Source organism: Prinia subflava, chromosome Z, assembly GCF_021018805.1.
Source record: "Prinia subflava isolate CZ2003 ecotype Zambia chromosome Z, Cam_Psub_1.2, whole genome shotgun sequence".
In the NCBI taxonomy this organism is placed as follows: Eukaryota; Metazoa; Chordata; class Aves; order Passeriformes; family Cisticolidae; genus Prinia; species Prinia subflava.
In genome coordinates, this window is record NC_086283.1 from 40,221,812 (window position 1) to 40,247,316 (window position 25,505).

The following is a 25,505-nucleotide window of genomic DNA, read 5'->3' on the forward strand; positions in this document are numbered from 1 at the left end:
GACTAACAGCAGGGTTTAAATTGGTGTTGTATTCTAGCACTAATTCAGTAATGGAGTAATCCACTTTGCTCAGGACTAGTATTCTGCCTGCTTGTGAACTCTGTGAGACAATACAGCCCCTGTAAACATTTTGCTTACATTTTCTGAGAGCTACTCACAAGACTTCAGATGAAAAATCAAGCTGCAGAGAAAATTTTTACAGCAAAAATGTATAAAAGATGTGACATATGTGACATTACTGATGTGCTGAATATCCACTGTTCTGCATGTTCTGAATACAGATAATGAATGACACATCTACTGGGATCTGAAAAAAGAGATTTCTCTTACAAGCTTCAGGTCTGCTGCTTTTCCAGGTGTCCTTGGAGAGAAGAGCACCTGGAAAACTGGTAGTGCTGCTACACAGATAAGATGAGCTGAAGCAGTCCATCTCCCACATACAAAGAAGTAATTTTAAATGCCTTTGAATACCTTTGCATTCATGTTAGCACTGCTGTTCCACGTCTTTGACCTTGGAAGTTCTTTTTTCTTTGTCAACCATAAGACAAAGTTGGGAAAACCTGGATAGTGACTTCTTGGCTAGAGAGAATGGTGACACAAGAAGCAAGAATATGCATATTGCAGGACTTTTCCAGATTTTTGGTCAAAATGTTGAATGTAGAATGCTCTACTTCACACCTTGAATTTGAAAGGTAACACATCCAGTGAAGTAGTTCCCCAAGAAACCAACAGGATGAAGCAGGATATGCATCTTTTGAGCTGATATTTTTACAAGATGTGCTGTACTTTCCCAATAACCGTCCAGTTGCTTTCGGAGAATTACTGAAAAGAAGTGAAAATTATAACATGGCTTCAACTATTTCAAGCTTGCAAAAGAGAATCTTGTTTTATATCAGTGATAGATATTAAGGAAAGAGCAAATTAAATTCTGAAGACAAGGTTTTAAATTTATTCAGTTGTTTTGTACTTTTTGAAAATAAATCCATTGTCAGTAATGTCAAATCTGTTCCTACTAGCCAGGATTTTTCCCTCACCAGTCTTCCCAGTTGTTTCCTGCCAGTGATAGTTTTCAACTGATGGACTGATAGCTAGGAAGGCATGCAGGATCTTTGAAATGGCTAATCTTATGAGAGAGACTCCAAATCTTGTTTTCAATGTAGCAGACCTGGGTACCACCAGCTGGTGTGACTTACTACAGGCAAGATTTTATGGAGAAGTAATAATTTATCTGAAGTTATGAGCCTTGCTTTCAGGAGCTTCAGTACTGCTATGAGGAAATAGTACTCCAACCACTCATACTATTCCTGCTTTATTAATAATAATGTAATTATGGGGTAAAAAAGTCATTTTGCATATTGAAGCTGAAAAATGAAATGTGTGGAGTTTGTGACAGCAAGGAAGAAGTTAGCCACTGCATTAGGCAAACTTTATATATAATAGCATATATGTCTGTGGTAGGAGACCACTAGAGATCTAATCTTACTTGGAATAAGAAGTCCAGTGTTGAAAAGACAATGACAGCCTAAAAAACTGGTAAGAATGGCTGCTTATGTGTCTAGAAAACTGTGTTTATTAATATGATCTATTTTGATATGTTGATTGGAATTGCAAGATTTTTACAAATAATTGTGTTTACAGGGGTCTAGTTCCGGCTGAGGCAGAAGTGAACTACTTAGGTGTGGCAAAATCTCTGGAAATGTATGGAGTGGATCTCCATCCTGTTTATGTAAGTGTTAACTGTTAAAAATAATTACTGCACTAATATGTGAAACAGTACTTAGATAGTTTTGTTGCCACAGGATAGCTGAAAAGGGAACACTACTCAAGAAATGCAAAGGAACACATATTTACAGGTGGTGAGGTTTCAGTTATTCATACGTATAAAAGCCTAATGATTTTCAGATTAAATGCTGGGATTGTGTTACGCCTATAAAAACCAATCAGTTATACTCTGGATAAAAACAATTCAGATAGAATAGAAGTATTTGTGCAACTGTCAGGAGACATGAGTGAGGGTTATCACCGTTGTTTTTGACAGAAGAATTTGCACATTATTTTCATTTAAATAAGAACAAGTGAGTCCTGAAACCTTTTCAATACCATTGCAAAAATTAGGGTGGAGTAGCAGTAGCATGTCTGGCTTTTTAAAGTATTTGTTGTCGAGGTTTTACTAAAGATTCAGAGTATGTTTCCATTTTTTCCCATGTTGTATCATGCAGGATTGCAACTTGTCTGTTGTCTGTTCTGTTGTCTCAGAAAACCCCTCCATTTCTTTTGTCTGTCAGCATGTATATTGGGATTGAATCCAAGTCACCACCTGGAGGTTATGTGCTCCTGGTGGAAACATCATTCTACCTTGTTTGAATTATTCTGCCTATGGCAGGTTTTTGGGGGGTTTTTTTGGGTTTTGGGGTGGAGTGGGTGTTTTGGTTTTTTTTTTGTTTGTTTGTTTTTTGTTTTGCTTTGTTTTGTTTTTTGGAGGGTTTTTTTGTTTTTAATAAAAGAAAATCAGGAGTTTAAATGGGGAGTTGCAGTATAGATAGTTCACTGAATTAGATATCAGTACTTTGCAAAATTACTTGAAAGAAAATAAAGAATTCAAGATACTAGCTGAAGATTAAATATGTATTTCTCCTGAAAAATGTGTAGCTTGCAATATAAAGTACCTTTTAATGCACCCTATGGCTTAATTGTATTCATATCCCAGGCTTTGTTCCCCTCCCACCCATGGAAAGCTGGGGAGTTACTGGAACAAGACCTAACATGAACAAACAAAATCATGTTACATTCATACAGTCTGGAATTTTTTTTGCCTCATAACTTGCTGTTGTTGTGCAATGAAATCTCTGCCTGGGTAACCTGTGAACATCACTGTTCCTACTTAAATTACAACAGCAGCAGAAGCCCTCATTTGAGACTGAAGCTGCACACATGACAATATGCAGTTATTTTCCTCTTTTGGTCATATTAAAAATTAGGTTGCCTTTAGCTGTTAATTCATCGAGGAGCACAGGCAGAGCATGTTAGGTGTGCTTGACCTTTGTCAGCCCTGTAATCACACAGGACACTTTCTCAGTGTCTCAAGTCAGTCTCTCTCACAGCTGATAATTTTGCTGTCCGTGCTCTGCTGGTTTAGAGCTTGCAGGGCTCTTCCTCATTGCTTCAAGTAGGAAGGTGAAAGAGCTTTTCCAGCTGACTTTCTTTTAACCTCATACACTAGGGTTTGCACTCTTTAAACTGTAAGCTGCTTCTAGTTTTGGTTATTGACCCTAAATAGGGGAGGTGGGAGCCTTCTACCACTTAGCAGCAGGGCTTTCACCCTTTTCTTTCCCAGTGCAGTTTGAGATTTGTATCCTGACTTACAGAATGGTTTCCTTCAGAGGACTTGATGTATGTGGCTGTTCCCTGCATGCCATTGCTCTTTCTGAACAACAGAAAAACAAGCTTGACTCTCCCAAAGGAGCTACTTCACTTGGAGGCAGCAGCAGCTGACACTTTTTTAGGAGGGGGAAGACAGCTATGTGAAAAATCACCATTTACTTTCAGCTGAAAGGTGGGATAACTGTTGCATTCATGCCTGAATAAGGAGTTCAGTTTCTGAGTTTTGGCCATTTGCCAAATAGTAAAAATTAATTCAGTAAGAAAACAAAAAAAAGGTATTCTTGTTTTTCACCATGGCATGAAATTCCCATTCTTTCCCTCACTGCCATTCTTTCTTGCCTCTTTCCCCCTAGAACTACAAATTTTCATACAGCAGTTTTCATCAGTAGTTCAAGTACGATTTTCTCTTTTGTACAGAGAGTGAAACAGTATATTCAAGTCACCAGGATGAATTTCTCACAGGATCTTACTGACACTGTGATGCTACTTGCAACTATGTAGGAATGACATAGACTTTTATTTTCTAGGGTGAAAACAAATCTGAATACTTTTTAGGATTAACACCTGTAGGAGTTGTTGTCTACAAGAATAAAAAGCAAGTAGGAAAGTATTTCTGGTACGTATTATTTAAATGTGCAGTCTGCACTAAAACAATAACAATGTTGTATGCAAGTGTGTGATTTGTGCTATCTATTTGAAAGGTTACTCATAGCAATAGAAAAAAGTATACACAGAATTCTTAATATTTCTCTGGATTATGCAGATTTTTAATTCTTTGATAATCCAGGTGTTGAAAACAGTAGATCACCTTTACCATACTCATGGTAAATGTTGCCGAAATGTTTACATATCACTAATTGCCTGCTGACATCTGGGGCATACCTGAAAAATAAATCTGACTGTGAATTTTTTTTTGGTCTTTGTATGCAAATGTATACAACTTCATATTTTATTATGCATGAAATTAAAAGCTCATGAAGTTCTGTCTGATTTTTTTTGTCAATATTACAGGCCTAGAATTACGAAAGTTCACTTCAAGGAAACACAGTTTGAACTTCGAGTCCTGGGAAAAGATGTAAGTTTTTACTTAGGCCTGAAAAGATTGAAAAAATAATTTTAGATCTAATGAAGATAGAAATTTAGTCTGTCAAAGTCTAATTGGTTTTACTGAAATTCACTGTATGAAACAAAATGTAGGTGAAGGGAACCTCACAAAGCTGTCAGGCACAAAACTGTCTGGTTTTTTCCTGTCTGGTTTAATTATAAGTTTAGTTGGCTGAATTATTTTTTGAAAATACTTTGTATGTCTTTTTGGAACATGAAAGTTTATAGTGTTATAAAGTCTGATAGTTTATAGTTTTAAATAATATTAACCTGCTGGCAAACATACCCTTCACCATTTTTATCTATGTATCTTTGTTGATCTTTCCAATGGTTGTCAGTCACATCTGTGGTTTTTCCATGAGGACATTTGTCTTGTTCCTGTTATGGACAGCATTTCTTGTGTCTTTGCAGATGTCTTGGCAAATCTTTCCTTTGTTACTCGCAAGTGGCTTATTTATATTTGGTGTGGTAATATATGGGAATTTTATTTCTGAAGGTGTGTTTGTTGAAATAGGAGAGTTATTTAAAGGCTGGAAGAAGGTCAAGAAAACTTTTCACCATGTTTCATGCAAAGAGTGAGTGATAGTTCATGTATAAACAAGTCCGAGTTTGGCTTGGAGTGAATTGCTTGGAAGTGAAGCTGTAGCTTCTGTTTGATGACACATTTCCAAAGATTTTGTTTTAACCATGTGCATTTGCAAAGGCTTAACATGCTGAGCAGAAAACCTGGAAGGTTTTGGAAAAGTTGAGACTGTAAATACTGATGGCTGGTGAACTCTTACCATTGTGATTGTAAGGCAAACATTTTGACAGAGCTTGGTAGTTTCAAGCCTTGACAGGTATTTCTAGGAAATAGTTGAAGAGAACAGTAAGTACAGGAGTGTGTACCTTCATTAAATTTGCCTTTGTAACTAATACTAATCTCAGGTATTTCTTACAGCACTTCATATCCTAAGAAGATCAGGAAAGACCACAATGGCACAAAAAAATCTTTTTTGCTTTTTTTAACAGTCTGGGGGTACTTTGAACAAAATTATGTATTAGAATAAGCAGACAGTAACCTCAGTGTCTGGATTAAATTTGTCCTAACAATTTATGTTGTTCTACACAGAGGAGGAAAATCTCATCTGTGTATTTCTATGGATGTATGTTCCAATAATCTTAAAAAAATCTAATTCACAAGTTTATTTTATTCCTCTTGTTTTTTGGAATAAATGCTATCACTTTGTCCACCCATATGACACATGAATATATTAGAGGAGAGTAAATATGCCATAAATATGTCGTCCTCCCTCCTGGAATATCACTTTACAGCCCAAAGAATCAATACTTTCCTTGTATAGATGTGGTATACCAAGTCTGGAATGTTTTGTGTGTTTCCTGTTAGTTGTAGAGGGCTCCAGAAGAGATTCAGGAGGAGCAGAAATATTGGGAACTTTCCCATGTCTTTAAATTGAATTTTGTGGAATAAAGTGAAGGAGCTACCATGTAATGGAGCAGATTATTTCTTAGTGAACCAAGTGCTTTGTGTGAGTTATGTTTTCCATACATTGTAAAAACTCTCCATAGGGTGGATTTTGATTCATGTTTCCACACACACCAGCTACCCTTATTCACACTGACTGTCACCTTTTACTGTTCATAAAGAAGAAGCTGTTGGTGCCTTTAGTACCAGAAAAGTGTTGCTCTTCCTCTGGATTCAGTTTCTTGTGAAAAAAAGTTGTGGTAACTTTTTTACAATTAAAAAAAGCAATCTCTCTTGCTTGCTGAGATTGGTCTGAATTTTTTTCAACCACACCAGAAGAGTCTGTGTATTTCCCACTCAAGGGGTGGAAATGGATGTCCTGATCTTCTTGACAGATGACTGTCTAATGTACAAGTTCATGTCTTCAGACTACCTAAATTCCATGCTGTTGCATGTCTGTGTCAGCCAAACCTATGGTTGCTCATTTTCTTGTTTACATTGCTTTGCTTTTCATAAACTTGATGTTTACTGAGCAGAAGATGTTATTGCTTAGTGTCTTATAATAAAGTAAGTTGCTTTGGCTTTTCTATTTTGTAGTGTAACCTCTTCTACTTCTTCATATCTCTTCCATGAAAATAATTCCTGTATATTTAGCTGCCTCATATTTTTTCCTGCACATCTGTTGCTATTCTGTACAAGCATGACTATCAGCATTTTGGTTCTATCTTTCACTATTTTGCTTGTATTATACGTTTCCTCCCTAAGGCCATTGCTGTTGTCCCTTCATAAACAAAGTACTGCATTTAATATTTGGTTATCCATGGACATGTGAGACTGAAGCTCTTTTTCAGTGGTGTTAATCACTGAATCAGTATTTCATTGTCCCCTGCATGAATCCAAGCTGTGAATTCTGAGTTATAAATGAGTTAGGTCTTTCCTGGCACCTCTAAGTATCAGCATGAAATTCAGAACCCTTCCCCTGCAAGGACTACACATGTTCACATTCCCTGAACATGACAAAAAATTGCCAAGAATTTTTGAAGATTAAAGAAACTTATTTCTCAGAAAACTGAGAAATCCACCTAATGCCTATGCACAGTTTCTGGCAGCATGTCTGTTGAGCAACCTTGCTGGAAACAATCCAGTAACATAGGTGGCTGCCAAAGATCTCCCCTCTCCAGCAGCAAAAGAGAGCTTGATCACAATGGATGCTCTATGTGGAAGTGAGTAGTGGAAGGAGTGCCCAGCATACCTCCTGTGTTTCCCCATGTCAGGAGCACAGCCTGCTTCCTAGATTTCTCTCTCAGCTTGGGACATGAAAGGAAACAGAGAAAAACCCACTTTATTTGACTGTGTAGGCTGGGAACGTAAATGTAATAATAGGCATCAGTGGGAGATGTGAAGCTTTTTTGCCTGTAGGTACCAAGTAGTATTGTGCTCTTCCCTGCAGCTCGGTGGTGTTTTTTGTAGCTATGCCTTTTACTTTAGTTGCTCTGTGTCTGAACATGCATGTGAATGATTTCACTCCTTGGCAGGGTTTATGCAAATCTTCTGTTCTTACTTTTCCTGTTTCACAAAACAGAAGGAATTCAATGTGCAAAACAAATCTTTGCACATTGCTTTTGCTTTACAGAAATCTTTGCTTTTGTCGTTTTTGCTGTAAGAGAAGGGTCTTTTTGAATTCTGATTTTTTTTTTAAGAGATCTTGAAATTTGGTTACAATCTCCCAATCTGTGCAGTTAAAATGATTTACACATTTTTGTGCGTTCCTCTGCAGCATTCCATATTCAAGTGAAGAGGCTGAATTCACAAGGCAAAATTGGTAATGACTCTTCAGGAGTAATACCAACCACTGATACAACTCCGAATTACATAATCCTCCCCATTTTGTGTGGCTAAAACTTGTGTAAATACAGACTTTTTTTTTCTTTTAAATAGTCCATAAAACACTGTAAATATACTTTTTAATCTGCTTTTCATAAGTGTCATAATTCTGAAAAATAATTATATTAATAAGGTGGTTCAGCTGTACCCCTTCTTTTCCTATCAAATGCTATATACTGTCTTGAGTTACAAGTTCTAGCCAGGAACTTCTAAATTGATTTTTTGTTCCTGCAATTTCTTGGGAAGACTGAACAGGATTTGAAGATATGTTACTCTCAGTCTTAAGTCGAATTTATCATATGTGTAGTTTCCAGACAAAAACAGCAGTTTGATCTTTCTTATGGTTTAAGAATTGCAAATTACTTTTTGTTTCATTTGCATTTGCACCCACTTAACTCTGAGTGATAATAGAGGGTGGAGGTGAGTAAGCACAATGATATTAATGTGTTATATTAAACAGTTTTGGTTGCTTGGAGGTTTTCTTGTCTTAATCACTTTTTGAGCCATTGTAGAAGGACTGTAAGATAGAATCAAGCATAAACCTGCATAAAATTAAATTCACTGATACTAAGGTGATACTGTCAGCTTTCTTTTTTTCTAATTCTTCCTTAGTATTTTTGAATTGCTGTAATATAAAGTTGAGATATGTGTGTTTCCATGTTGACATGCAACTGGCAGAGCTTTATCAATTTTAATTGTCAACTTGGTATAATGTTCCTAAAGACTGACCTTCAGTAAGAGTACATTGTTTCTTACACAAGCTGTGATTTGTCTGCATATGTCAATATATAAAGACAGAATACTTTCTATTGGAATTAACAGCTGATGGTACTCAGATATATGCCTAACCTGGCAAAAAATAATGTTCTGAAGCAGTAGCTTCAGAGCCAGTGTTAATAATTTTGTTACATGTGCAGGTGTAGTGTGTGTACATGCAGTGTGTCCTGTAATGGGGCAAGATCCCTCCTTACGTAAAATTAGCACTCACTGTGATTGGGAGGAGTGTGTGTGTGTGTGTGCTGGCCAGGTTTCTACTACGGTTTTGGGGTTTTCTTCTTCATTTTCTGAGCCTGCATTGCTGGGAGCCCATAAATGTCTTGTAAATTAGGGTAGCTAAATTAGGGTAGCCTTCTCTGACTCAGAGGTTCTGGAATAATTTTTGCTCTGTGGGCAGGTTCAGTGCTCCCTGGAATGGGTGTAAATCTACTGTCAGAGGCCTCTTATCCTGGGAGTAATCCATGAACTCCAAGAACAGAGGATCTTCTGGCCCCCAGAGGGAAGAGCTCTTATTTTAAGTGTGTCTTCTCTTCCAGGTGGAGCTGAGCTTGCCCCGGCTGGGAACTGAGCTAGCTGGGCACAAAGCAGCTCTGAGCTTGAAAGCTGTGTAATCAGGCTGGCATGGCAAAACAAGCAGGAAGCTGTTTGCCAAGCACTTCTGAACTTGTGCTAGTTTCAGGGGTGTTCCGTGCTTAGGCAGAGCAATGACCCTTCTGACTTGTCTCCTTTGAAGGGTTTTGTAACATACTTTCAATCTTTCATTTGAGAGGTGTGGGTATTGGGGTGTAGCACTGTTCGGATTCCCAGCTCTCTAGCGGAGGTCTTACAGGCCCTGCCAGACCAGTCTTCTGGCTGGTCTGGGAGCCACCTTAAAACAGAAGGGCTTCAGTGTGTGAGGAACGATGCTCACTTTTAAAAGTTTCAAAGGTTTGTTAAATCTCAACAAAATACCGCAAAATGACTGAATAAGGAAAAATTACAGTGCTGGGAGCACAGGACTAAACTGCCATGTCCTCATCTACAAAATGGATGCTTTGCATTTTATACCCCTGGCCCCTCCTGGAGTCATGTCAGTCAGCCTCTTCTTTGCTGTCCATTGGTGGAGATCACCTCCTTATAACTGGACTGGAGGACAGGTGTTGCCAAGCTGTGCCTCCTAGGAACAAGCCTGCCCTCCCCCCAAATGCCCTGACTACCAAGGTTGTCCAGTGACAGTAATACGAGGGGGAGGGGAAAGAGGGCTGTGGGGAGAACATACCACAATAACTTAACTATACATCAATAAAACTTCTCTTAACACACATAATATTCATCCCCTAATTGTGAGAGCCAATTACCCATCGCATTACCCATCTATAACAATTGTCCATCTGTGTATAAGCTTGTAGTGTAGACAAGCTGTCTGTATCCACTGTGCTAGTCTGTCTCTCCTCCTGTGGGTAAAAATGCTGGTGAGATTCTAGCAGTATTAGCTGTAGCATAATATTAGCTGTTTTGGAAACTGCAGGACAAGTTTTCAAAACACCTAAAAGCAGAGGGATATGTACTGGTCATCCACACGTTTTTTCAGTGTTTGCTTTTCTCAGGGTTAGGAGGAGGCACCCTCCCACAGCTTGACGGGTGATTGTTGCTGCAAGGGTACTTTTGCAGCCTCTGGTCACATTATCCTGCCCTTCCCTTGCTCCTGCAAATCACAGATGGGATTGAAAATAACCATACAAAAATAAGTGGTTTTCTACTTGTTCGGTCAGCAAAATGGGCTTCCTGAAAGAACAGACAAACACCAAGATGGTTGAAAGGAGAGAGGTCTTCAGAGTGTGCAGACAGCCAAGACTGCTCTGGAAACAATTAATGATTTTCAATGCCTCACCTTTGCTACACTGGGCACTCTAAAAGCAGCAGGATGAGTAGCCAGAGGAGCCTTATGGGGCACCAAACAGCACTGAATGGCTTTGGAAGTGTCATTTTCTATAAATCGTTAGTAAAAATACAATAAGCAAAACACCCAGCTGACACGAAGTACCTGTAGGAGATTGCAATGCTCAAAATGCTAAAAATGTTGTCTTTTATTGGAAAGGAAAGGTCATGGTCTTAGCAGGTGAGGCCATCCTTGCTTTACCTATATAAACCAATTCATTCCCTTGGCGTAGAAATGTTAAACCAGAAAGGTATTGCTGTTTTCAATACTGCTTACTTTTTATGTAAGCATTTATGAACTGTCAGGGTAATCACTGCTCTTACAAGCCTTAAATAATCCTAAAAGGAGTATGGAGGAAGACCTAAACCTGGCTGTACTGTAAGCAGTGTCAGACTGGACTTGGTTGCAGTAAGTTACAGAATTCTTCCCAGATAAGCTGAGACATGGTGAAAGAATTATGCATTGTTTCACCTTTGATGCAGATGACTGTTTTAGGCTTTTTTACCTCTCTAGTAAAATTTAATTGTGCTATTGAGTTATTACAGGCATCAGTTTTGAGGCCACAGTTTTCCTTTGAGGCCATGGTTTTCCTTCAAATTCAAATAAATATGTCTGGGTGTGTTATCAGAAGGCTTGTTGGTCTGTCCCATGATTTTTAGGCAATTTTCAGTTTCATTTTTCAGATCTGAGCTCCATAACATTTTGGTAAATTGGATCTATAGGGTTAGTCACACCTCCCCCTCTTTTTTTTACCCTCCTTGAGTGCCATTGATTGCTGGATACTATGTGTAGATATTTCAGCATCATCAACATTTTTCTTACAAGCTTGGGTGAACTTTCTTCCACCTTACAAAATTATGCCTTCATATGATGGAAATATAATTCAAAAATAACTTGTTTTGCTGGTCAAATCTTTCTATGATCTGGCAGTATAACTATATGGTCCCTCTTATTGTCACTTACTGATTTTCATGTGTTTTAGTGCTGTTTGTTCTATGTTTGGGAAAGCTCTAAAACTGTAACTTAAAGAAGACAAAATGGACAGATAGTACTTTTTCCTCAATAGGAATCTTTCATTGAATGCCGGTATTAGCTGGAGCATATTTTGGAGACTGCAAGACAAGTGTTCAAAGCACCTAAAAGCAGAGGGATACGTAATGCTCGTCCTCACATTTTTTTCAGTAAGATATAGATAAAACACCTTATTTTAAAAATTCTCTTAAAAAAAAAAGTCAAAAAATCATACCTGACTTCTCTTTGCCCCTCCCTTCCCACATCCCAGAAACTCCTTCCTTTGAGATTATGTAATTAAATAAATTTAGGTGCAACAGAGGATTCTTTGCCTAAAAGTAGGAGTGAATAAAGAAGGAGCAAGACCCTGCATATTAAAAGTGAGTCATTTCCTAACAGAAGCTAAACTGACTCATCATATTGCATCAACTTTGCAATATTATGGTCTAGTTTGATATTATACTTTTGAAGATGAGTATAGTTGTGTGGATTTATATGAAATCATATTAGATGGAAGTCAGATACAGAAATTGTAATTTAAAACAAATAATGAAATCTGAAGCTACTTTTGTGCTATGTGCAAAATAAGCAAATGTAAAGTACCACTTTGCATGTTTTCTTTAAAAGTTTTAAAATGTAAAAATGCATTATGATTTTTCAGTGGGTAGACTCTTGTTTCTAGTCATCAGAGGAGAAGGAGCAATGTTGTTACTCTGGGAGACTCCAAAATAATTTTGGATTTTTCTCCTTGACTATTTTCAAGATTTTTCAGGAAGCCTTTACTTTTCATGAATTAAACTTATTTTTGCGGTAAGCTAAACCACTTACGAAAACCACAGAGAGATGATGATCCCTATGAAACCTAATGAACTTTGGGAATGTAATTATGAGACCAATGTACCAGAAAGTCATTTTATGATATACACAGCAATATCAGATGAATCCTAGGTTTCAGCATTCTTGGTGGTCATTGTCTTAGTGTGCTACCTGTATTCTTCTCTCTTGCCATGGAGTGAAATGTACTTTTGATGGAAGCCCAGAGAATTATTTTAATTCTTTGCCTATTCCATGGGACTCTTCCAGCCCCATTTAACTAAAATAAGGCATGGGACAAAATAAGTTCACGTGTGTGCTTTCAGTATAATTTTTGTGTGTGTGTGTCAGGGAATGAAATCTGTTGTTCTAACTGCAGGTGAAAAATTCTGTCAGTTTTACTGTTACTTTTTTCAATGTGAAGGAAAAGCTGCGTGAGGAGGTGATTTGTGGTTTTGTTAGGCTGCTTGACAGCTGTTAATAGAGATAAAACTGGGGTTTTGTTATAGGTGAAATTTCGAATTCTAGAGAACATACTGAATTAATTCACAGTTTGCAAGGTGCTTGGAGATAATAATAAACAATAACAAGTGAGGAGGGGGAGAAACTTGCCTGAGCTCTTTACTTGTGTATGTTTATAACTCCAGAAGTGTAATTAATGCAAGGGCATAGATTGTTTAAAATCAGATGCTGAGGGTGATGTAAATCACATCTTCTGTGTCACTCACACGTTGGTGAAATGGTTTTAGACTCAGTTTTGTTACAGAAGATGTCATACCGTGCTGAGCCCTCACACTGACATCACTGGGACTGCTCATTTCTTGTGCAAATCACAGCTGAAACACCAAGCACTAGAGTTCACCAAGTGAAAAATACATGGAAGGGTATTTTTGTGAACACATCTGAGTATTTAGCTTGTTGAAAACAAACAGTGTGATGTATCTGTTGCTCCTCCTTTTCTGCTGGAAGTATGTTATAGTTTAGATGTGTCCCACTTCTCTTTTCTCTGCCAGTTTTCAGAGATCAGCTTTTAAGCTTTGACTTTTCTTTTGTTGTGGCTGTTGTTGTATTCCTTCAGAGATTTTAAGGTGGATTTTAAGACTTTCAGCTTTTTCCTAGCATTTTGAATTATTCTGAAGTTAGCATTTTAAAAAAATAAAAAAGCTTTCCTTCTTCTGTTTTTTCCTTTGTTTTACCTTCATCCTTTTCTACATGTATGTTTTGAGTGTTTCCTGTGTCATTACTTCATATTAGTTTATAACAGATCTTGAGTTCCTTTCTGTCACTTATAAGATAAGAAACCCACAATTCTTGCCTTTTTTAATACTGTTAGCCAGAATATTTTTAATTGGCATCTGAGCTGCAATTAGAGAAACATCAGAAGCATAATTTTTGAAAAAAACTTGTGTGTTTTATTTAAGAAAATGGCTGATATGTATGAATAAGAATGAAGGAACAGAGGTGTTACAATAATCTCTTTTCTCTGTTTTTCAAGGAGAACCACTTTTAAATGAAGAATTCTACAGAATTATAGAACCTGCTTTTCTTCATGCTGATTTCTTTCCTTGCATGGACTGACATGTGATAGTTGGTTCTTGTGTTCACTAATGAGATTAATTTCAAAGGCAGGATACCCCATAATGATATTCATTTGTTTTGTTTTATCTTCAGTGCAATGAAACTTCCTTCTTTTTTGAAGCACGTAACAAGGTCACATGCAAACATCTCTGGAAATGCTGTGTAGAGCACCATACATTTTTCAGGTGAGTGATGCAAAAGTTAGGTTATGTTTTCCTCAGGGCCACTACACTGAGTGGGAGCCTTTTTACACCTGCAGAGTGGTGTAACAAAGGCTTGCTGCCTGGAAACACATTTGTGCTCTTGGTTATAGTATGCTTTTAAAAGCCAATACCTATTCTTACAGTGATGTGAAACAATATTTTTAAACTTGGTTAGTTTGCAGGTTTCTTTTTCTTAGCATTCTTTTCTAAACAGTACTTCAGATTGCATATAGTAGGCTTTATCAAAAATATTCACAAATGTATATAGCAGGATTTACGTTGCCATATAGATTTTGATGTATTTGACATCAGATTTTCTGCAGCAGCACTGGCTTAAGGGAGGCCTTTGGAATTTCTATTTTCTACAGTGCGCAGAATTTATTTTTTTTAAATAGAAATTAATTGAATTTCTATAACATTTTGCTCACTTACTGAGGTGTATAAAATCTTTCCAGTACTGCACATCTCAAAGCACTTGATTTTACTGTTGCAAAAAACACCAAGAGAAAAGTGCTAAGGTGTCTACTTGGGAATTGTTGGATGGAATCCTCCAGGCTGCATTTAGCAGTGCTGTAAATGAGTGAACTGGGAATCCCTCCTGCAGTCTCACTACTGTGGTAGGGTTTGCCTTCTCCCAAAATTAGCTGAAAGGCTGCTGGTGCCAGCAATTTACATTTGACTCTGAAATAAAGAGGTTTGTAGTCAAAATAGGAAGAATAAACAGGTGGCATTGGGAGACTCTCAATCCCATAACAGTCTGTCTGGAGGTAGGGATGAAGAGGAACTTGGAGAATTTGTTTTTCTAAATTTGTATTCTTTTTTCTTGACTTGGGAAGGGGATTATAATTCAGACCTATCTATGCAACTTACTGTGTTATTTTGTTTTTCAAACTACATAGGGTGCCAGAGAGTGAATCAAACTCACTGTCAAGAAAAGTCAGCAAGTTTGGATCTATAGGTTATAAACATCGGTACAGGTGAATTTTTTTGATTGTTTGAACTTCAGTTAATTTCTTCTTCATTCCTTTTCTCTTCTTTCCTTCCAGTGAAAGAAAACTCCCACCCAGAATATGATCCGGTATAGTTCTGAACACAAAGGATGAATCAGGGCCATTTTAACAGACTCTCCTTGGGAGTTCAGCAGTTTCGGCATAAATATAAGGATCTTCTCTAGATCCCCAGAACTGATTGAGGCCTGCTATAGTCTCTAGCCAAAGTGGGAGCAGCTTTGACAATTTTTAAAATTATTATCTCCTTTTAAATCCTGAAATTATTTTTATGTCCTAAAGAGGTTTTCCTGACAGTTGGGGAATACCAAAATGAGGGTGTGTCTTTTCTGACTCGAACAGGTGACAACGCTGAATGAATGTTCAAGGCTCTAAACCTTGAAAGATGCTGTAAACTTGAAAATAAGGGTGGATAAAGAATACTGTTTCCACTATCATGCAAGAAATATATGGATCATAATGAGTCAGGTTGATAATCATCAGGCAGATCTTGCCTATTTGATAATCCAGAATATGTGAGTTACCACACTCTCTGGCATGATCAGATTCTTGCTGTGGATAACAGAGTAATGGTTGTCCTGCCTTTTGTGTTTGTAGTGGATCCTGGCCTGCATTACCCCATCCAGGATAATGGGTTGCAGTTCACTGGATTCTTACCAGAGTACTGCCGATGAGTTTTTTCTGTTGGACCACTTCAGCAGATTGCAGAGGGCACTGGTGCTGGGGACAAGAAAGCTTTGTACTGGCAAGAACTTTCCAATCAATTAAAAAACAACATGCCATGAAGCAGTTAACTATGTTTGAGCTATTGCTGTTGGTGGTGCAGTTCAGTTGGTCTTCCTATTTTAATAAATGTCATGGGTGATCTGTAATCAGGCTTGCCATGTTGGGATGATGGTCATAACTGACAACTTTGGTTGTTTTCCCTTTTTGCCTTCGGTGCCCATTGTAGAACCAAAAGCAGTGATAATGTTGTGTATCTGTACACATCCTTAGCTCGGAGCAGAAACCATAATCCCTCTGTTTTTCTATGTAAGTGGGGGGACCATAATATTTTCATTTGTCTTGTGCAGGACTATCATGGTTGCCAAACTTCAAAGCTGAGCAGAAGAGTTTTCTGGCTAACTTGGGAGCATGCTTTAAACTAACTAAACAAACAAACAAACAAAAAACCACCACAGTACTGTGACGTAGAGTTGTGATTTGAGGTGGTTTTTTTGTCATTTAATTCTTTTATAATTTGAAAATATTAAAATTCTGCAATGCTGAGTATCTGCGAAGGGCTATTGGTGAAAATACTATCAGTATTTCATGGAGTCTATTCACATAATTCAGAAAATCTACTTATGTAATTCCTGTATAGTTGCTTGGTGCTTTCTAGTACAACAGCTTTTACTTCAAAATCATCATATTTCAGGTGTTCCGGAATTAATAGTGACAATTACTTCTCTTGTGTAGTACGTTTCAAGGAGCAAATACGGAGTTTTGGGGAGGAATAGGTATTTTAGATTTTTGTTATGACCACTATATTCTGCTTAGTCACACTGAGAGGAACATTAAAATGAGTATAAAAGATTTTATTTGAACTTAATAATTTACTTCAATTTTGCGGTGAAAAAAACTTACTGTAAATAAAAACCAAAACTTTTACTCAATGTGTTGCCATCTGGGGCTGTGCTAGCGAGAGTCCTTCTTACAATTTGTTTTGCAGTCTTTTAGGCTGTCATTCCACATGCCAGAGGAGCAGCCCCTGACTGACTGGAACTGAACAGTATTAAATTTTTGTAAACAATATTAAATACATTTTCCTGGGAGGAAAACTTAAAGAAAAAGTTCAGGAAGAAATAATATTACTTAAGAAAGTCGTATGTTAGAATATTCTAGGTTAGAAAAGATTGTGCTATCTTAAGCTATTCCTAAAAAACCAACTTTTTTTTTTAGTGGCTTATCTCCACTTGAAAATGCCAAATATAGGAGTGGTTGACACAATCTGTTGATGATTTTGCCAGTGAATGATTCAAAACAAAATTCAGTAGTGCTTCGCAACAGGAGAACAAGAGGTGGGATGAGAAGTTAACAGCTTTTTTTTTTTTCAGTCTAAGGATCCTCCTTGATAACTATTCCAAGTGCTTTCTCATGATTTTATTGTGTTTTGAAGTGGCAAAACATCTTTGCGAATGACCAGAGACCCTTCTGTGCAGCTTCCGCGGCCTGACCAGAGCATTGAAAGAAGTCGTAGCAAGACCTACCCCAAAAGAACACAACAGACAGGTAGGTCCTTCTATGCTGACCTAGGGGCAGATGTCTTCTCTTTTTTTGCTTCATTTTCTCATCATGAGATGACTCAGAACATCTGCAGTGTTCTTGAGTATCTCTCAAAATGGATTCTGTGTTTTGCCTTAGGTCAGTATTTGTATCTAAGCTTAATAGGATATGAAACCTCCAGCTTTCCACATAAAATAAAAAAGTTGCAGTGGATTAAAGAGGATAAAACCCCATGTGTGTAGGTCTAATGTAAAGGTTGAAAGGTTGAAAGGTTGAAAGGTTCTCACAGGCAGTGAGAACATGGTTTTTCTCAGGAGTTCTGTCTCTTGCAAGCTAATTTTATACCTGTATGTCTATATGTTAGTATCCCATTGTTTGGCCTATTTGACCCAAGGTGCCACTTTTGTGCATCCTCTTCCCATTTCAAGGAGAGTATCCCTTTATTTTGATATTAAGTGGGGCAGAAGTGAGTGCCATGCAATTTTAACATGCTTCAGATACGTGAGCTGGAAATCTGTTCTGCACCCAGAAGCTGTCATGGCAAGCTGGAGGCTTTTACAGGTGTGTCCTAGGTTACACTGTAAGCTATGCCCAAGGTATGTATTCTATCACCACCTTCATGAGCTGGTGAAACCAGGTGGGGCAGTGTTTCTCTTGCCCCCTCCCTCCGGACTATCTCCTGTTAATGGGCCATCAAGGCCTCTCCCCATGACCCATAGGTAATTCCCTATGGGAGCTATCTTTGCTGAATGGGCAATCAAGGACCCACTGCAGGACTCATAGAATGATATCAGCCCACTGTGAGATGCTGAGCCCAGGGGGAGGAGCCAAGCATTCCCATCCAGATATAATCTGGGATTTGGGATAGCACAGCAGGCCTTACCCACTGGATTCCCAGAGGACAAGAGCTACCAGAGCTTTCTACAGGGTCACTGCTTCAACAAGACCGCTTCATCTGGACTGCTATTACCACCCTAACTAACAGGGTGTCAGGTTGTTTTTTGACTCTGTCAGTGGTTTTTTGTGCTATTGTTTTTAGTTTAGTTTAGTTTAGTTTAGTTTAGTTTCGTTTAGTTTAGTTTCGTTTCGTTTCGTTTCGTTTCGTTTCGTTTCGTTTCGTTTCGTTTCGTTTCGTTTCGTTTCGTTTCGTTTCGTTTATTTTATTTTACTTTATTTTATTTTATTTTACTTTACTTTTACTTTACTTTTATTTTACTTTTACTTTACTTTTTTTCTCTCTTCTATTAAATTGTATTTCTGACTTGGAGTCTCTCACTGGTTTTGCTTTCTGTCAGAGTCCAGGGCATCTCTCTGATTGTCCTGGAGGATCTGGGACCCCGGCAGAGGGGTCTGGGACGTGAGCAGGAGTTTTGGAACCTGTACAGGGGGGTTTGGAGTCTGTACAGGGGGGTTGGAAACCTTGGCACACAGTCCAGGAGGAATTACAAGTCTCAAGACTGTGCAGTGAGTAGTAGTTAATCACAGGGTGAAAAAGTAAAATTTGGGGTTTCTTAGAATGGAGGCTGAAGAGCCAAGATGGAGGAATCAGGGCATGGACCTGTTCTTCTTCCTTCTTGTTCTTGCCCTCCATCTTCTGCAGTACTGGGTCACAAGAGATTGATTTAGAGCAGCGGTGACATGGTTAGCATAAGTGATAGGTATTGGCAATTAGTTGTAAATAGAGAATACATTGTGGACAATGGTTGGGTCAGAGGAATGGTACAAAAGGGTTGAGACCACCTGACCAGGGGGAATCGCCACGAGTTCTCTGGCGCAGCAGGAACCTTGGCGAGCACAGAAAGAACTATGAGATAAGAAAGAATAAACAACCTTGGAAAACCTGAACTGGCGACTCCTGACTCTTCTTCTGCTTCTGGTGTGAGATGTTTCAGAGGGCAAAAGACACTTTATCACCGAATCTTGAAGATTCAAGAAGAACCTAGATTCAAACCAGCACATCTTTTGGAACCCAACATGGGGAACGAGGTACTGAGAAAAGTCAGAATTGCAATTTTTTTATTGGAGAAGACACCTGTTTACTACATTGCTCATCATACTTACATGTGTCTTATACCTAGCTCTCTATATTTTTCCGCAAATGGGGCACTATCTGCCAGCCTTACTACTTCTGTGTAGACGAGGGTATGGTATTAGGATTGCTTTATTGCTCTATTATATGCTAACCTCCGAGGCGATTAACATCATTCAGAATATATACTCGATTTTGTTTTCTTGTCCTAACCTAGGATGCTATGTCTGGAGCTTCAGCAAGACCTGTGGGGAGGGGTGAAGAATGATTTTTTCCAGCCTTTTAGGCCTGACACAGCAGTTTTCAAAAATACTGATTTTTCTCTGAATGCCAAGGTCAACATAATGTTGTTGTTAGTTCTGCTTTGTATTCTCTGCATGGCCTGCACCATGCTTAGAAACAAAGCACTACATGGTGTGATGCAGTGTCTTCTTGAGAAAGGGGGAAAAAGAAGCAAAGCAACAGTGTCCATGTGCACACAAGCTGTCACAGAGGAGAAGGAAACCAAAGGCACTGTCAGCATGCCCACACAAACCATCACCAAACCGGAACCGCCTAAACCGGTAGCAGTTGCCCCCATTCAGAAGAAGAAATCAAAGAGCAAATCAGTCCGCATAGTGACTGAGGAGGATGCAGCAGGACCTTCGCACCCAGCCGAAGAGGCAGAGCCTGAGATCATCACTCGCTCTCTATCCCTGGGTGAGCTGCATGACCTGCGGAGGGAATTCACCTGCCAGACAAACGAGTCCATCCTGACCTGGCTGCTCCGCATCTGGAACGCTGCAGCCAATGACATCCTTCTGGACGGAAGTGAGGTCAGGCAACTGGGATCGCTGTCCCAGGATGTGGTCATTGACCAGGGCATTGGGAGGATCCAAGGAACTCTCAGCTTCTGGCGGCAACTGCTGACAAGTGTGAAGGACAGATACCTTTGTAAAGAAGACCTCCAGGTGCACCAAGGAAGATGGGGCACAATGGAACAAGGTATCCGATGCCTGAGGGAATTGGCTGTTCTGGACATCATTTTTTCAGAAGACAAAAGATTCCCTAAAAGCCCAGATGGTGTCCAGTGTGCATCGCAGACGAGGCTGAGATTCACATGGCTTGGACCAGAGACGTATTCCCATTACCTGACAACACTGCAACGGAGGGAAGGTGAGGACAGGGTGGGCATCTTGGTCGATAAACTAAGAATTTATGAGAATACTGTCACCACCCCTTTTCACACCCATGTCTCATCCGTAGAAACAAGGCTGGCTGAGCAAGTCTAGAGCTTGATTGAAGAAGGCCATCAGAAACTGAAGAAAGAACTTAAAAAAGAAGTTAACCATATCTTACCAGGACCTACAAGAGTCTCTGCCACTAGAAGTAGGTGTCCCCCAGCCAGGGAGAGAGGCTACACTCCACAAGGTAACCCCTGGTCTTTTCTTTGAGAGCATGGAGAAGACACGAGGAAGTGGGATGGAAAACTCACCTCCTCCTTAGCAGCCCGGGTGCATGAACTGAAAAGAGGGACACCTACCACAAGGGAGCTCATCTAGAGTCAACGCTGCTCCAGTCTCTCGTGCACAGAACTCCAGACAGTATAGGAATGATGATGTGACTTGAAGGGATGATGTGATCTTCTTGAAGGGACCTCAGGAACATATTTACAGGAAGAGAGCAACGTGCATCATTACCAGGAATAGGGGCCCCTGCCTCTAGCCAGGTAGAGGAAAGGGACAGTCTGATCTATTGGACTGTGTGGATCCCATGGCCGGCACATCTAACCCACAAAAATATATGGCTTTGGTTGACACTGGTGCACAATGTACCCTGATGCCATCAAGGTATGTAGGAACAGAATCCATTTCTATTTCTGGGGTGAGGAGGATCCCAGCAGCTGACTGTATTGGAGGCCGAAGTGAGTTTAACTGGGAATGAGTGGCAAAATGCCCCATCGCGACTGGTCCAAAGGCCCCATGCATACTCGGCATAGACTATCTCAGAAATGGATATTTCGAAGACCCAAAAGGATATTGTTGGGCTTTTGGGATAGCTGCTGTGGAGACAGAATACATCAGACCACTGAATGCCTGGCCTGGTGTCTCAGAAGACCCCTCTGCTGTGGGTCTGCTGAGAGTTGAAGAACAACAGGTACCAATCACCACAGCAACTGTACACCATCGGCAATACCACACCGACAGAGACTCTGTGATTCCTATCCATGAGATGATTCAAAAACTGGAGAGCCAAGGGGTGGTCAGTAGGGCTCATTCACCTTTCAACAGCCCTATATGGCCAGTGTGTAAGTCCAGTGGAGAATGGAGACTGACAGTGGGTTACCATGCTCTGAATGAGGTCACACCACCATTGAGCACTGCCATGCTGGACTGCTGGAGCTTCAGTACGAGCTGGAGTCCAAGGCAGCAAAGTGGTACGTGACCGTCGATATTGCCAATGCCTTCTTCTCCATTGCTTTGGCAGCAGAGTGCAGGCCCCAGTTTGCCTTCACCTAGAGGGGCGTACAGTACACCTGGAACTGACTGCCCCAGGGGTGGAAGCACAGTCCCACCATCTGCCATGGACTGATCCAGGCTGCACTGGAAAAGGGCGAGGCTCCTGAACATCTAGAGTATATCTATGACATCATTGTGTGTGGGAACACAGCAAGGGAAGCTTTCGAGAAAGAAGAGAAAATTATCCAGATTCTGCTGAAAGCTGGTTTTGCCATTAAGCAAAGTAAGGTTAAGGGACTGGCTCAAGAAATTCAGTTTCTGGGAGTCAAGTGGCAAGATGAACGTCACCAGATCCCCACAGAAGTAATCAATAAGATCCCTGCCATGTCCACCCCTACCAACAAGAAGGAAATATGAGCTTTCCTGGGTGCCATAGGCTTTTGGAGAATGCACATTCCTGAGCACAGCCACATTGTGAGCCCTCTCTACCGGGTAACCCGCAAGAAGAACGATTTCCACTGGGGCCCTGAACAGCAGCAAGCCTTTGCCCAGATCAAGCAGGAGATGTCTCCTGCAGTAGCCCTTGGCCCAGTCAGGACAGGACCAGAGGTGAAGAATGTGCTCTACTCTGCAGTTGGGAGCCATGGCCTGTCCTGGAGGCAAGAAGGTGCCTGGTGAGACTTGGGGCTGACCACTGGCATTCTGGAGTCAAAGCTACAGAGGGTCTGAAGCCAACTATACTCCAACAGAGAAGGAAATCTTGGCTGCCTATGAAGGAGTTCAAGCTGCCTCAGAAGGGACTGAAACACAGCTACTTCTGGCATCCCGACTACCAGTGCTGGGGTGGATGTTCAAGGGAAAGGTTCTTTCCACACATCATGACACTGACACAACATGGAGCAAATGGACTGCCCTCATTACACAGCGCGCCTGTATTGGAAACCCGAATCACCCTGGGATTCTGGAAATTATAACAAACTGGCCTGAAGGTGAGACTTTTGGATTATCTTCTGAAGAAGAAGAGCAAGTGACACGTGCTGAGGAAGCCACACCATATAATGAGCTACTGAAGACGGAAAGACGATATGCCCTCTTCACTGATGGTTCCTGTTGAATTGTAGGTGCTAAACGGAAATGGAAAGCTGCAGTATGGAGCCCCACACGAGGAGTTGCACAAGCTACTGAGGGACAAGGTGGATCGAATCAGGTTGCAGAGCTTAAAGCTGTCCAGCTGGCTTTGGATATTGCCAAATGAGAGAAGTGGCCAAGGCTCTATCTCTACACCAACTCCTGGATGGTAGTTAATGCCCTGTGGGGATGGCTGAATTGCTGGAAAAAGGCCAACTGGCAGCCCAGAGGGAAACCCATCTGGGCCGCTGAGATTTGGCAGGACATCGTCACCCGGGTAGAGAAACTGACCGTGAAGGTTTGACACGTGGATGCACACGTACCCAAGAGTCGGGCTACTGAAGAGCATCGCAACAACGAGCAGGTGGACAAAGCTGCCACGGTGAAAGTATCACAGATGGATCTAGACTGGCACACAAGGGAGAATTTTTCCTGGCTTGTTGGGCCCATGTTGCTTCTGGTCATCAGGGGAGAGATGCAATATACTGATGGGCTCGTGATCGAGGGGTGAACCTTACTGTGGACAACATCTCACAGGTCATCCACAACTGTGAGACCTGCACTGCAATCAAACAGGCCAAGCGGGTGAAGCCCCTGTGGTACAGTGGACTATGGTTGAAGTACAGGTATGGGGAGGCCTAGTAAATTGACTACATCACCCTTCCCCAAACCCGCCAAGGCAAGTGCTATGTGCTGACCATCGTATAAGCAACCAGTGGATGGTTGGAGACCTATCCTGTGCCTCACGCTACTGCCCGGAATACCATCTTGGGCCTAGAAAAGCAAGTCCTGTGGAGACATGGCACCCCTGAGAGAATCGAGTCAGACAACTGGACCCATTTCAAGAACGGCCTTATAAACACCTGGGCCAGAGAACATGGCATCAAATGGATATATCACATCCCTTATCATGCACCAGCTGCTGGGAAAGTTAAACGGTGCAATGGACTACTGAAGACTACCCTGAAGGCACTTGGTGGGGGGACCTTCAAGAATTGGGAAATGAACTTAGCGAAAGCCACGTGGATCTTCAACACTCAAGGCTCCATCAACCGAGCTGGTCCTGCCCAGTCTGAACCCTTGCACACAGTACATGGAGATAAAGTCCATGTGGTACACATGAAAGGTATTTTGGGAAAGACTGCTTGGATTAATCCCACCTCAGGCAAAGGCAGACCCACCCATGGGATTGTTTTTGCTCAAGGATCTGTTTACACTTGGTGGGTAGTGTGGAAAGATGAGGAAACCCATTGTGTACCACAAAGAGACCTAATTTTGAGTGAAAACTGAGTGTAAGGATTCATTCTGGATATATATATATGTATCTGTAAGAATGTATTGATTCGGGTAGGATGTAGATGGTAATAGAATAAAGGGTGGATTATGTCCTAGGTTGCAATGTAAGATGTGCTCAAAATATGTATTCTATCACCATCTTCAGGAGCTGTTGGAACTAGGTGGGGCAGTTTCCCTTGCCTCCTCCCTCCGGACTATCTTCTGTTAATGGGCCATCAATGCCTTGCCATATCACTCATTGGTAACTCCCTCTGGGAGCTCTCTCTGTTTAATGGGCAATCAAGGACCCACTGCAGGACTCATAGAATGATATCAGCCCATTGTGAGGTGCTGCGCCCAGGGGGAGGAGCCAAGCATTCCCATCCAGATATAATCTGGGATTTGGGACAGCACAGCAGGCTGGATTCCTCAGGATTCCCAGAGGACAAGAGCTACCAGAGCTTTCTACAGGGTCACTGCTTCAACAAGACCACTTCATCTGGACTGCTACCACCACTCTAACTAACAGGGTGCCATGCTGTATTCTGACTCTGTCAGTGGTTTTTTGTGCTATTGCTTTTATTTTACTTTACTTTACTCTTTACTTTACTCTTTATTTTACTTTTTCTCTCTCTCTCCTAATAAATCGTATTTCTGACTTGGAGTCTCTCATTGATTTTACTTTCAAACCAGCACAAGGTGTTAGAGGAGATAGGGTTAACCTTGGATCACAGAAGTCATTCCCTAGATAACAGATACTTCCTGAAATTTGGTAATAGAGATGTCAAGCTCCAGATCTACATATGATTACATGGCTATTACTTAGCTTCATCTATGACAGAAGGCACACATAGTTCAGTCAAATTTGTGCATGGAGTTAAGCACGTGTGTGTGTGTATGTGTTTGCCATTTCAGAAATAAACATGTCTGGGCTTTAAAATGTAAACAATATCTCTCTTTTATTGTGGTTTAATATGCCACTGTAGAATTTGAGAACCTGTTTTTAAAAAGAGAGCAGATACATACCTCTGGAAATCTCCAGTGTTTATCCTGAATGTGGTCTTATGTCTTTTGATTTAGAAACAAAATTGGTGTGCTCTGCTTTTTAGTTGTGGTGGCTCTTGGAATGTAACATAATTAAAAGTATAGCCTTAGAAAATAGAGACAATTTACAACATTTTAAAAACATTTATTTTATTTTATTTAGTGTAAAAGGAGAAGAATTGCTT

At 40.3% G+C, this 25,505-nt stretch overlaps 1 protein-coding gene across 4 annotated transcripts in view; it reads left to right on the forward strand.

The window, feature by feature from the left end:
• Positions 1-25,505, forward strand: part of EPB41L4A (erythrocyte membrane protein band 4.1 like 4A) — a 127,075-nt gene that overhangs the window by 66,822 nt on the left and 34,748 nt on the right. For 3 of the 4 annotated variants that reach the window (XM_063421796.1, XM_063421798.1, XM_063421799.1), the window contains exons 8-13: positions 1,639-1,726; positions 3,909-3,997; positions 4,393-4,456; positions 14,025-14,116; positions 15,034-15,110; positions 17,296-17,412. In XM_063421796.1, the coding sequence (XP_063277866.1) occupies positions 1,639-1,726; positions 3,909-3,997; positions 4,393-4,456; positions 14,025-14,116; positions 15,034-15,110; positions 17,296-17,412 (527 nt within the window). Of the gene's footprint in view, positions 1-1,638; positions 1,727-3,908; positions 3,998-4,392; positions 4,457-14,024; positions 14,117-15,033; positions 15,112-17,295; positions 17,413-25,505 lie in introns of all 4 variants that reach the window. The other variant, XM_063421797.1, reaches the window with a different exon arrangement.